The 13,711-nt window shown below is 48.7% G+C and overlaps 1 protein-coding gene across 1 annotated transcript; it reads left to right on the forward strand.

Moving 5' to 3' along the window:
• Positions 1 to 1,792: 1,792 nt before the first annotated feature.
• On the forward strand, positions 1,793 to 13,016 carry DFFA (DNA fragmentation factor subunit alpha). Its single transcript, XM_043990908.1, has 6 exons — positions 1,793 to 2,041; positions 3,816 to 3,977; positions 5,245 to 5,390; positions 7,276 to 7,465; positions 7,739 to 7,866; positions 11,158 to 13,016. The coding sequence occupies exons 1-6, from the start codon at positions 1,927 to 1,929 to the stop codon at positions 11,356 to 11,358; spliced, it is 942 nt and encodes a 313-aa protein (XP_043846843.1). The 5' UTR covers positions 1,793 to 1,926; the 3' UTR covers positions 11,359 to 13,016.
• The last annotated feature ends 695 nt before the right edge of the window (positions 13,017 to 13,711 follow it).

Raw genomic sequence — 13,711 nt, forward strand, 5'->3', positions numbered from 1 at the left:
TCCCTCTGTTGATTATTTCCAATTTATCCTATCTCTATCTTAGATTGTACATTCCTTGAGGGTAGGAACTATCCTGTGCCTCTTTTTATTTCTTAATATGTTTCCACAGTACTTTTCTCCATTTTTTTTTTTTTGCGGGACAATGGGGGTTAAGTGACTTGCCCAGGGTCACACAGCTAGTAAGTGTCAAATGTCTGAGGCTGGATTTGAACTCAGGTCCTCCTGAATCCAGGGCCTGTGCTTTATCCACTGCAGCGCCACCTAGCTGCCCCCACTATGTTTTTAGAAACCAGAAATGACAGGAAATTATCCTAGCTGAATAGGAGTAATACTAACCAACTACAATGTGTTCACACGGTACTAGAAGATTCCTTAATGACGGATTTTTTAAAACATATTTTTTTAATATTTTATCCTTCCTCCTACTTCCATCTTGCCTCCTTTAGTAGACAGTCTTCACACTTGGCTATGGCCAGAAGACCCATCCCAAAGGCCCAGCTGATGACAGCCTCCCGGACCCAGGGCAAACATACACCCCATCATGAGGCTCTTCCTGCGTGGTCCGGCAAGGCAGAGCCTCTCAAGGCTTGTGTTCCACTGGGAGAGCCTACAAGAAGTCTTCAAGGTCAAGTCCACACCATGATGTGCATCAAAATAGGACTTTAGTGGAGGGAGTGTCCCATGATTACAAAATGTTATAATGAGGACAAGATATCTCCTTTGTGTTAACATTTCCCCTAGCCCATTGACTGACTGTTCTTTCCACCCTCACTCCCACAGGGCCTTATGTGATCTCTTTCAAGGTTTTAGGATATTAGTTACATTGAATCTTTTGCTTGAATACCTCTAGTGACAGGGGGCAGCTAGGTGCACCAGCCCTGGATTCAGGAGAACCTGAGTTCAAATCCAGCCTCAGACACTTAACATTTGCTAGCTGTGTGACCTTGGGCAAGTCACTTAACCCTCATTGCCCTTTATCCACTGTGCCACCTAGCCGCCCCTGGTATATCTTTTACAACCTGATTTTGTCATTCCAGGCATTAAGCTATCCCCTCTCCCCAGTTTAAGGTCATCCAAAATTTTCTTAGGCAGCCATCCATGTCTTCCTCTGAGCCCTTCATAGAAATTCAGGGCAGAGCATGCTGGCATGTCACCAAAGACCGCCCTCTAATAGCCAACACAGGGACATAGATATTGGTTTAGAAGGGGTCCAGAGACCCAACGGCCTCATTTTATGTCTCTTGTCTCTTTTTGTATCAGCAGAGCTTAGCACAGTGCCTGGCGAATAGTAGGCGCTTAATAAATGTTTATTGAATTGAAATTAATTATAGGCAGGAAACCTGAGGCTCAGGGAGACCAAATGACACCCAATGTCACAAAAGTATTAAGCATCAGAATTGGAATTTGAACCCAAGTCCCGATCACTCCAGAGCCTTACCTAGAATCACCCACCCTGCAAGACCTTTTGGTCCTGTGAAGGAGAAACATAAACAAACTTCTTTAATTAACTCTGTGGGTCACCTTGAAAGGTGTACTGGCATCCGGTATTATGCAAATTTTAAACAACTATGTTTTGTAATGCATGTAGGTATGCAAACGGAAAAACTATAAAAATTCAAGGCGTCTAATAAACTGAGTAGAGTATTTCAGAAGGCCGGGAGCAACATCCAAATGCATTAATTCGCTCTCCTGTCCCTTTAAGATGACTCTGAAGGAATCCGCAATCTCACTTGGGCGGGGCGACTACAAGGCCCAAGATGCTTTGGGTCAATCCTGCGTGCTCCGAGGCAGCCCAAAACTACCAGTCCCGGTGTGCTTCGCGCACGAGCCTACGCACGTGGGTGGTGCCCAAGGGCGAGCTCCTAGCTTCCCCGACCGCGGGTGCTTCCCACCCCTGACTCAGACCGTGGCTTCCTGCGGCCAGCGATGGAGTTTTCGGAGGAGACCACGGGCGCCTTGAAGCCCTGCCTGCTGCGCCGCAACCGGAGCCGGGAGCATCACGGCGCGGCGGCCTCCTGCCTGGAGGAGCTGAGGAGCAAAGGTACGCGTGGGGACGGGTTGGGGGTCCGGGAGGCGAGGCGATGCCCACGTCGGGGGGCCTGGAGGAGGAGGGTCGGGGCGCCGGGGGCGTGCGGCCGGAAGGGACTTTTAGACGTCTAATTCCGGCTGCACTTATGTCACAGAAGAGGAAACTGAGTCCCGGAGAGGGGACTCGCCGGGGTCACTCCTTGGACCGTTCCCACTCGTGATCTAGCGCTCCTTCCACTGTATCACGCTGAGAACTTTAGGGCTGTCTTTGGGGCCTAGGGGTGGAGGCGGGGGAGTGGGGTGCGGCAGAGACGTGAGAAAGGAGATGGTATCACCTTCCGATACCTCCGAAAACGTCGCTGGCTTCATCCCCGAAGGTCTTAGACGGCCGCACCTAAGCTTTCTATAGACGCGGCGTCCTGGGGCATTGGGAACCGAAACTGCGCCGGGTTTGCTGTCCTGGGCCCAGACTAGCTGGACCGGGTCCTGCAGCAGACCGCAGAACCCTGTGACCTGGGAGCAGTCACTTGTGTGCCCAAGTGTCAGTTTGGAGTAGATGATCTCAGGTCTCCGTGACAAGTACTTGCCAAAGATCTCCCTGCCGGCCTGGCCGCCTTACAAGCTGACCCCATCTGCGTTCCAGCCTTCAGTGTGGCCCAGTGGAAGCAGGGAAGGGCCCATAAACACATGCTTCCCCAGTGTGGCTGGCGCATTCATTACTCAGGTTAAATTGCAGATTGGCATTAGGTTCCCTAAGTTCCATTGGCTTGCCCCTGCACCAAGAGCCTCGGGTCTCATCCAGCTCTTCCTCTGCTAAGCCTTTCCCTGGGCTGTGGAAGGGCAGACTTGATGAAGTTGCCTTTTATTTATCCAGGATTTCTTATCACGAGTGTAGCTGTGGAGACAGCCTCTTGCCCAGTGAGAAGGGAGGTGAGAGTTGATAATACCAAACCCTCCTCTTTCTGTTAAACTTTTTATACAGAGATGCTACCTTGAGGACAAAACTTCCAATATAAGGAATCTAGGCTCTGGGCAGTGTGCTCAAAGCTGTTGCATTTTCAGCAACAGGGGATGGTGGTATTTAGACTAACCACCGAGGATGTTATAGAGAAAGAACTTTTCCATTTTAGTTGGCAGCTACTACATCCTGCAAAGCCAGTGTACACGGAAACACATTCATTAAGCTCCTGTACTGTATATCAGGACAACTAGGTGGCACAGGATGGAGTGCTATGCCTGGAGTCAGAAAGACAAGTTCAAATCCAGACTCAGACACTTTCTAGCTTAGGACCCTGGGCCAGTCACTTCACCCTATTGGCCTCAGTTTCTTCATCTGTAAAATGAGCTGGAGAAGGAAATGGCAAACCACCCCGGTATCTCTTCCCAGAAAACCCCACATGGGGTCACAGCTGAAACAACTGAATGTATGTGTGATAATTTGCACTAGGAAGAAGGGAGGGACAGAAGAAAAGGCTTCCCTCCCAGAGGAGGGAGTGCATGAAAAGAGCCGGGACCTCTTAAGTGGTGACACGAAGAGTTGTGCACACCAAGAATAGGAGACAGCATGTTCAGATGTGTGGAGGCTGGAGACTGACTTTGAGCTGAGTTTGGACACAGTCAATAGGCCAATCTGGCTGGAGTATTCAAAGGAGAGTTATGTGACATCGGTGTTTGTGGTTTGTCCTAGGGCATGGAGGAGCCACCAATAGGTATCTATGAATAGTGGAGGGATTCATTTAATTTCCTTTGTGCATCATATTTAAATCATCCTGTGCTTTCTTTCTTAGCTTGCGATATCCTGGCCATTGATAAGTCCCTGGAGCCCATCACTCTGGTCCTGGCAGAAGATGGCACCATCGTGGATGACGAAGACTACTTCCTGTGTTTACCAGACAATACCAAGTTCGTGGCCCTCACTTGCAACGAGACGTGGAAATACAGCAATACAGGTGAGGAGCTGTGGCTGTGTTTTTTTGTTTTGTTTTGTTTTAGTGAGGCAATTGGGGTTAAGTGACTTGCCCAGGGTCACACAGCTAGTTAAGTATTAAGTGTCTGAGGCCGGATTTGAACTCAGGTACTCCTGACTCCAGGGCCAGTGCTCTATCCACTGCGCCATCTAGCTGCCCCTGTGGCTGTGTTTTATGTGGCCCGTGAAGCAAGGCCTTCCCTGTGATGGCTCCCAAGAGGCTTGGGTCACTTCACCCTTATAGCAATGACACATTGCTTGTGAGGCTCAAATGTAAAGCCCTTTGCACACCTTCAAGTACAATGGAAAGGCTAACCCATCATGCTGATGATGACAACGACAACAATATGTAGTACCACTTGGTGGTAGGAGCTGGTTAGTGTAAGAATTTCTCTCTACCAGGAGAGATGTTTGGGAGCATAGGGAGCCCCTTGCCCAGGGTCACACAGCCAGTTGGTGTCAGAGGCAGGATTTCAACCCAAGCCTTGCAAGACTCCAAGGCCAAATTTATGTCTGCCTTCTGATCACAACCCCCAAATGTTTTCCAGTTCTCCTCATAATGACTATGGAATAGATTCTAGAGCCTGAATCACAAGGGTGCTGAACTGGTCCCCCCTTCCTGCCCTCTAGGCCCTTCCAGCTCTGGATCTAGGATCCTGTCACTCAAGCTCGTTAGGCATCGGTTTTCTCATCTGTAAAATGGGGGTAGAGAGGTGTTGGACTGGATGGTCTCTTCCAGCTCAAGACCATTCTGATATGGGGGTTGTGGGAGACAAATATCTGGCATCTAGAAAGGTCTGGTAATGAGCTTAGTCTAGCCTAACCCTTAATGGATGTAGCGTCTTTCTTCGGGATATTTAAAAGTAGTTTCATGTATCAGCAAGTTGAGCTCCTTGCTGGTTTCCCCATGAAGCTGTGTTTCTTGTGACACAAAGGAAAGACCCCTCCCCCAAACTCACAGCTGGAGGGGCTTTGAGAGTGTCCCCCCCTTGTCCAGCCCACATGTGTATGACATGTCCACCAAGGGGCCAAGCTTGCCCCCTTAGCCCCTTCTCTAGGAAGCCCATCCAGCTTTTGGACGGCTTCCAAGCTTTCCCAACATCAAGCCCCCGTTTGGCCCTGTGTGGCTTCCATCCATCGCTCTAGCCTCAAGCCAGAGAGATTATCCCAGGGCTGTCCCGGGTCAGTGGGTTCCAGGTTCCCAGCCACCCAGGCACTTCTGACTGGCCCTTCCTCCTCCCTTTCATCAGATGGGGGCACGGCTTGGCTCTCCCAGGACTCCTTTGAGACAAAAGACGAACCAGACGGCATGGAGGGGTGCCGGTGGAAGAACCTGGCCCAGCAGCTCAAAGGAGATCTCTCCAGCATCATCCTCCTGTCAGAGGAAGACCTCCAGGTGAGGGTCCTCCATCCCCTGCCCGCCGTCATCCCCGCACATCTTCACAGGGGCCCATCTCACTCATTCCCACTTGCTGCCTTTCAGACCACTCCCTTTGCCAGAGGCCACCACCCAGCCCTCCCCTTCCCATCCTCACCACCCTCTCGTACCACCCTCCGATTTTCCCAGCACCTAATTAGACTCTCAATAAATGCTCATTTGAATAAATGAATACTAATATGCTTGCTTTCAGCTGTCAAACTTTAAAACTTGCCAACTAGTTATCCCTTCAGCAGACTAAGAATATAGGTAGGAAGAAGTTTGCCCTGCTGAAGGCACTTGGGTCTGACTCTTCCCCTGGATCATGGGGGGCAGGGGGAGCGGGAGGGGGCAGGGCAGTGAGAGAACTGGATATGGAGCCAAGATGCCCGGCAGGAGGGGTCACCTCCTGCCTCTGACACCCCCAGGGCCCCTCTCTGAGACAGTGGCCCGGGCCCTGCCCTTCATTGCAAGGGCATCTCCCGACAATGAGGTCACACTGCTGAGCCATTCACAGATTCTGGAGTCTTCCGAGAGGGTGATTCAGCAGACACCCCCTTGTTCTTGTTTTGTGTTTGTATGCACCTGCGTATCCATGGATATGTGTATCTCCAGGTCTGGGTTTGTGCCTTAATGAAGAATAATCGTGTTGTTCCTGGATTTTTTTTTTAATTCTCAGCTAGACCAAAGTTAGTTTGGGGACCTCCCAGTGTGACAACCCCCTCTCCCAGTGGAAACAAGTGTCAGAAGTGCATCTTCCTGACTTGAAGGACAAACTTCTGCCCCCTCTGCTGCATGGCATTTTTCTTTCCTTATTCCACACCTGTGATCCTTTGCATGCCTCTGAGGGAGAAACCCCCATTGTGGAAACTACCTGGGCCCATGAAGACAGCCAGCTGAGATCTACGGCTCATTATCTACAATGAGGCACCTGAGGCACCAGAGCTGCCCTGACATGTGCATGCTCACACACCCACTTTGTATCAGAGGCAGGGTTTGGACCCAGGCCTGCCCACCTCCAAGACTGCCGTTCTATCTGCTCTCCCACACTGCCTCTCACTGGCATTAGTAGCCACCCCTTTTCTTCTTTTTTTTTTCCTCAAAGGGAAAATGGGAACAGAAAAATTAAATCCATTGTATAGCTGGCCTGAGGGCAGCTGGGTGATACAGTGGATAGAGGGCCAGGCCTGGAATCAGGAAGGCCTCAGACACTTCCTAGCTGTGTGACCTTGGGCAAGTCACATCACCCTGTTTGCCTCAGTTATCTCATCTGTAAAATGAGTTGGAGAGGGGCAGCTAGGTGGCTCAGTGGATAGAGCACTGGCCCCGGAGTCAGGAGTACCAGAGTTCAAATCCAGCCTCAGACACTTAACACTTACTAGCTGTGTGACCCTGGGCAAGTCACTTAACCCTAATTGCCTCACCAAAAAAAGAGAGAGAGAGAGAGAGAGAGAGAGAGAGAGAGATGGAGAAGGAGATGGCAAACCACTCCAGGATTTTTGACAAGAAAACCCTAAATGGGGTCAGGAAGAGTCATACATGACTGTGAAACAAATGAACAACATTAACTGGTATATTCAACATCTTCTCACTTCATTTCTTACCTAACATCTCGCTGGCGTTATTGACTTTCTTTTTCCCCATGAGACTCACAAAAATTAAATCCGTTGTACCGCTGGCTTATTCCACATCTTCTCGCTTCGTCTCTTACCTAGCCAGAACATTTCCCACGGCAGTTTGCTAACTCCTGGAAAGGGGTCAGACGATTCACCGAAGTCGGAGAAAATCTAATTGATTTGCTAAGACCCTGTTCCTATGACTTTTATTTGCCTCCTTATTTCTACCTCCTGTTCTCATGTGCCAGGTGCTCATTGACGTTCCCTGCTCAGACTTGGCTCAGGAACTCTCCCAAAGCCCTGCAAAGACCCAGGATCTCCAGAACACACTCCAGCAGGTACTAGACCACAGAGAAGAAGCCCGGCAATCCAAGCAGCTGCTGCAGCTCTACCTCCAGGCCCTGGAGAAGGAGGGCAGCATCCTGGCCAAGCAGGCAGGTAAGGAGAAAATTGGCCTCCCCTGCCTCTGTCCCACGTGTGCTTCCCCCCTCCCCCCCCCCAAAAGAAGCCCTCTCTAGATAGAGGCCTTCCCTTAGGAAGGAAACAAAATGGGCAGCAACAGTGCAGAGTCACCACGGGTGTCCCAGCTGCCCCTCGGTTAGAATTCCCTGGGGGTGGTGACCTCCTGCCTGGCCTGGGCAGACCAATAGGTCCCAGGCTGGGCCTGCACTAGGGCTGGCTGCCAATCGCTGTCTTGTGGCTGCCTTGCAGAGTCTGAGGCTCCTTTGGATGAAGTGGACTCAAGGGTGGCCGGCCTCATCACTCTCTCCAGTCACGTCCTAATGGTGCTGAAGGAAAAGTCCTCCCCAGAGCTGAGCTTGTCCAGCCAGGATTTGGAGGTAGGTGAGCCAATCCGGGGGCATGTCTTGACTCAGGGTCTGGCATCCACAAGAATATGGGTATTGTCCTTAGCAGTGGCTGGCCTCGGCATGGTGGGAGATTCAACGCAGTAGGCATATCTTTTTTTTTTTGGTGGGGCAGTGAGGGTTAAGTGACTTGCCCAGGGTCACACAGCTAGTAAGTATCACGTGTCTGAGGCCAGATTTGAACTCAGGACCTCCTGAATCCCAGGCCAGTACTTTATCTACTGTGCCACCTAGCTGCCCCAGGCATATCTTTTTTTTTTTTTTACATATAAGGTATTTTATTTTTTCCGTTACATGTTAAGATAGTTCTCAACTTTTGTTTATACAAGCTTTACAATTTCAGATTTTTCTCCCTCCCTCCCCCCTCCCCTAGACAGCAGGTAATCTGATATAGGTTATATCTATATATCTATATACATATACATATACATATACATATATATATACATACACATACACACACATATATATATACACATAATAACATTAATCCTATTTCTGCATTAATCCTGTTATAAGAGAAAGAATCAGAACAGTAATGCAAAACCTCAAAATAGAAAAAAAAAACAACAGCACCCAAAACAAAAGAAATAGTATGGTTCAATCAGCATCTATACTCCACAGTTCTTTTTTTTTCCCTTGGATTTGGAGATCTTGTTCCATCATGAGTTCCCTGGAACTCTTCTGTACCATTGCATTGGTGAGAAGAATATAGTCCATCACAGTAGGTCAACACTCAATGTTGATGATACTGTGTGCAATGTTCTTCTGGTTCTGCTCACCTCACTCATCATCAGCCCACGCAAGACCCTCCAGGTTTCTCTGAACTCCTCCAGCTCATCATTTCTTACAGCACAATAGTATTCCATTGTATTCATATACCACAACTTGTCCAGCCATTCCCCAATTGATGGGCACCCCCACAACTTCCAATTCCTTGCTACCACGTAAAGAGCAGCTATAAATATTTTTGTACACAGGCATATCTTTTTAACAGACAACAACAATTATATGACTTCCCTCTATATAAACTTTTACATTTTAGCAAAATACTTTCCCTGCATTTGAGCCTTGGGACAATCCAGAGGCTGGTGCTGCCAGGGTGGTTTTCTCTGGAGAGGCAGTGTCGTGTAGTGAATTGGGTTCTAATCCCATCTCAAACACTAGCTGTGTGGCCTAGAGCAAGTCACCTCTCTGAGCCTTAGTTTTCCTCATCTGTAAAATGGGGATCAGAATGCCTATAGTGTTGATGTCACAGGGTTGCTGATATAAAGATTGGAGGAGATAATGTGGAGCTCAGAGCCCTATAGGGTATAGACGTGAGACAGCTCAGTCCCTGGCACATGGCTGGCACTTCATAAAAGCATGATGAGTGAGAATAGAGGGGACTTGCCCAAGGTCACACCACAAGTAAATGTCAGAGGCAGGACTTAAATCCAGGCCTCTGAGACCAGCTGTGTCTCCACTCCGTCCCTCTTTTATCTCTAGATCTGGTTCCTATAGCATCAGCATTTGTCCCCTTCCTCAAATTAGCGAGTGGTTTGAGGTTTTCTACTAGAACAGCTCAGACCATGGAGGGATGGAGGAATGGGAGCTGTCCAAATCCCATCATTCATCGCGTCTACGTTTGTTCAGTACCTACTGTGTGCTGGGCTCTGGAGATATAGCAAAGACAGGAGTGAAAGAATCCCTGCTCCTCAGGCATTTTCCTTTCTATTAGGGGAGAGCATATGCATGTCAATAAATAAGCATTTACGAAATAAACACAAGATTCTTGGTGGGGGGCGCTAGCCAGCAAGGAATCAGGATGGGCTTTCTGTACTAGGCAGCACTTGGACAGAGTTTGAAGGAACCAAAGGATTGGAAGGTGGAAGGGAGGTGGGAGGGCCTTCCAGACCTGTGGGCCAGCCCATTGCAAAGGCCTGGAGATGAGAGGCCCTCTATCCCCTCCCCACAGCCTTCAAGGAAGAGAGAGGTATGGATTTTAGAGCCCTTTTGGGGGACCAAGCTGACTGAATTCTTATTTTAAAAAATGAGTTTTCTTGATGCATTCTGATTTTACACTGTATCCCCTTCCTCAAATGAGCCTTCTCTTTCAGTTAGTCATTTTTCATCTGACCCTTCATGATCCCATTTGGGGTTTTCTTGGTAATTTAATAGAGTCGTTTGCCATTTCCTTCTCTAACTCGTTTTACAGATGAGGAAACTGAGGCAAACAGGGTAAATGATTTGCCCAGAGTCAGGCGGCTAGTGTCTGAGGCTGGATTTGAACTCGGGAAGATGAGTCTTCCTGACTCCAAGCCCTACACTTTATGCACTGTGGCACCCCCTAGCTGTCCCCGAAAGCATAGAGGTGTTCTTTTGTCCCCATCACCAGATGTACTCTGGGGGGTGGGTGTCCCTCCTCAAAATTTGTCTCCTCCTGTGAATGAAAGGGAAGGAAAGGCAACAGGGTGGTTGTTTCCCCTGTGAGCCCCATGGACAGGTCTGAATCTTTTTCTGCTGGGCTTGGTAAGAACTGAACCCTGGGGCAGAGAGACCCTAGTCGGCTTTGGAGCATCGAAGCACTGAGGGCATCATTCTGTCCAGCTAAGGGAGAGGCAGCCTGCCCCAGGAAGAACGTGCTGCCTTAGCTTGTCCAGATAACCTTCACTTGAGTCTCGTTTCTGACCTGGGGCAAGTCCCTCTCCCAGCCTGTTTCCTCATCTGTAAAACAGGGCATAGTAATGCCCCCAGATTCCCTGTGGAGCAGCCTTAGCGATACATGCCAGCTGTGTGCAGCAGTTGCTTCTACTGTGGATGAGTCACTTTCTTCAGAGCATAATTGTAGCGCATGAGATCATAGCGTTAGGGCTGGGAAGGATGTTGGAGGCCATCAGATCCATTTTCCAGATGAGAAAATTGAGTCAAGTGGTTTGCCCAAGGCCTGGACTTGAAAAAAGTTCTTCTGACTCTTTCCACAGTTAGGGTTCATGCTTCCCCAAACCCCACCACACACCTCCTTGGGTCGCCTTGTGAGGCTCATGTGATGAGACAATGCCCAGGAAGTGCTTGGGAGATGTCAAAGCCTGTCAGTAAAGTCAGTCAGTCAAGATCAGACGAAATGCCCAAGTGCCTGGCACACAATAGGTTATCTGTTCCCTTCTTTTCCTTACTTAGTCGCCGTTGCTCCCAGTAAGTCAGGGATCTTTAGGGCAGTAACTGGGAGCGGCTGAGCCAGTGGGAAGGGCTCACCACACCGATTTCTCCCCCCTTGTCCTGCAGTTGGTGATCAAGGAACACCCGGAGGCTCTGGCCCAGGCTTTAAGCTGGAACCTCGAGAAGGCCGAAGCGGTCCAAAGGGCCTGTCAGCAGCAGCTCACCCTGCGCCTGCAGCAGGTGCAGAGCCTCAATGCTCTCCACAGTATCTCAGCCGGGAAGAATTCTCCGACCGAAGAGCCCGTGAGCCTTAAACGGGCCAAGTGAGCCCCTGTCTCACCTCATCTTATGGCCAGCAGCGGCTGGATGTCGGATCTCCCTCAGGGGCGTTGGCCATTCTCCCTGTGCCGCCCTCCACCCCCCTGCCTCAGGGCTTCTCAGGGATGGGGACGGGGAGCTGGACACATGGGCTGAGAGCCTCAGACCCCATTTGGAAAAGCTGTCGTGGGAATGTATTTACATCCTGGGTAACTGAGACTCTTGTCATTTCCAGAATCTTTGGGCTACAGAGACAAGACTGTCACCTCCCAAACTCTTAACTGTGGGCTTCTGCTTTGAATTCCAAATAGGGAGATATCCCCAGAGTCACCATCACTGGCCTCCACCTGTGGCCACAGCAAAAAAGACTGGTGGGGGAGGGGGTGTAGAATTTACTCGGTTGGAGAGGGGAAGCTTTTATTTTTCAAACTAACGGGTTTTCACTTGAACCTTTATGTGCATTTTAAGTCTGCTGGCCAGGAATAGCTTAAGGTGGAAGAAGGCTAGGTATTTCACTCCTAATATTTAATTCAGAGAGGCCGCTGGCCTTGGTTGTCCAGATGACCTGGGTTCAGATCCTACCTCTGACACCTACTTGCAATGTGACCTTGGAAAAGATGCTTAGCCCCTTCGTGCCTCAGGCAGAGAAGGGGGGGTGTGATCTTGGTAGAGGGAGTTTTCTCTTTCTTTTTTTTTTGTTTTGGTTTGGTTTGGTTTTTTGGGGTGGGATAGTGGGGATTAAATGACTTGTCCAGGGTCACACAGCTAGTAAGTGTCAAGTGTCTGAGGCCGGATTTGAACTCAGGTCATCCTGAATCCAGGGCCAGTGCTTTATCCTCTGTGCCACCTAGCTGCCCCGAGGGAGTTTTCTCACTGGGAATTCTCTGCACCACTGAAATTAGATAAATGCCAAAAAAAATAAAATGAGAGAGTTCTACATAAATTATTTCATTTCATTCTCACATCAACCCTGTGAGGCAGGTGCTAATGTTATCTCCATTTTATAGATGAGAAAACCAAGGCTCAGGTGAGATGATTTGACAGAGCTAAGAAGTGCATGAGGCAGAATTTGAACTTGGGTTATACTCCAAGTCCAGTTCCTAGCCACCAACATAATATATATATAATGCATATATAAGTATACTATATAGCTGCCACTGCTATATATTATGCATACATATGTATACTGTATACTATATATAATACATATATGTGTACTATGTAGCTGCCACTGTGCTATATATAATACATTAATAAAAGACTACATATTATGAAATTGGCTGTGTCATCACAGTGAAATTTGGGCCTCCTCTCCCTCTGCTGAGTCTTCTGATATCAGTAGGGGAGCTCAGTGTTTCTCCAGCTTGTTTCCACGTAACATGGATCTGGATTGTCTTGATGGTAAGGAATGCCAAGGATAGATTTGAGCTTGCTCAGGTCTTTGGCCTCAGGGTGGTTTTCCATGGGGGAGATGTGGGGTTGTCGGTATGCTTGTTTCAGTAAAGCACCCTTAGAGAGAGAGAACCCTGCTGATAACATGCCTTGGGTTTTCTTTAATGTTGGAGAAAGCATAAAGCCAACACTGGATTGGGGTAAAATGGAGAGGAGGGAGATGATGAACACTGAGCTGATGAGGGTGTGCACACACAGAGTTTTTAGTCTTTCCTTAAAACTAACATGCCAGAGGGGCAGCTAGGTGGTGCAGTGGATAGAGCACCAGCCCTGGATTCAGGAGGACCTGAGTTCAAATCCAGCCTCAGACACTTAACACTTACTAGCTGTGTGACCCTGGGCAAGTCACTTAACCCCAATTGCCTCACTAAAAAAAAAAACACACACAAAAAACCCTAACATGCCAGGAGAGGGTGAGACTGACCTCTCAGGAGGTGATCCACACCTCTATCCCCTCCCCACTCCCTTCAAGGAAGAAAGGTATGGATTGTCTCTCTCTTCGGGGCCAAGCTTATTGAATCTATTTTTTAAAAATAGTTTTTTCTTGATGTCTTCTGATTTTATATCTATTCATGCATGGTTGCCCTCTCCCTAAATGAATTTTCTCTTTTGACTAAACAAACACTCAAAATGAACCAACACTGAACCCATTTCTGACTGTGTACCCATAGTGCCCCATCTCTACTGAAAGGAGGGAGGTGCTTTTTCTCAATAAACTGTGAGCTCCCTGAGGGCAGGAACTATGTTTTTTACCCTTTTTTTGTATCCCCAGTGCTTTGCCTTGCTTGGCGCATTTGTTGTTCAGTCGTATCTGACTCTCTGTGACCCCATGAACCATAGCACACCAATACTGTCCACGGGGGTCTTTTTGGCAAAGATGTTGGAACGATTTGCCATTTCCTTCTCTAGT

This window comes from Dromiciops gliroides, chromosome 3 (genome assembly GCF_019393635.1).
Source record: "Dromiciops gliroides isolate mDroGli1 chromosome 3, mDroGli1.pri, whole genome shotgun sequence".
In the NCBI taxonomy this organism is placed as follows: domain Eukaryota; kingdom Metazoa; phylum Chordata; class Mammalia; order Microbiotheria; family Microbiotheriidae; genus Dromiciops; species Dromiciops gliroides.

What these genes read in the sequence shown, in the direction of transcription:
- DFFA (XM_043990908.1), top strand. Translation starts at nt 1,927, where the DNA reads ATGGAGTTTTCGGAGGAGACCACGGGCGCCTTGAAGCCCTGCCTGCTG. An exon ending in GTGGAAATACAGCAATACAG is followed by an intron (nt 3,978 to 5,244) that starts GTGAGGAGCTGT and finishes CCCTTTCATCAG; the next exon opens with ATGGGGGCACGGCTTGGCTC. An exon ending in TGTCAGAGGAAGACCTCCAG is followed by an intron (nt 5,391 to 7,275) that starts GTGAGGGTCCTC and finishes CTCATGTGCCAG; the next exon opens with GTGCTCATTGACGTTCCCTG.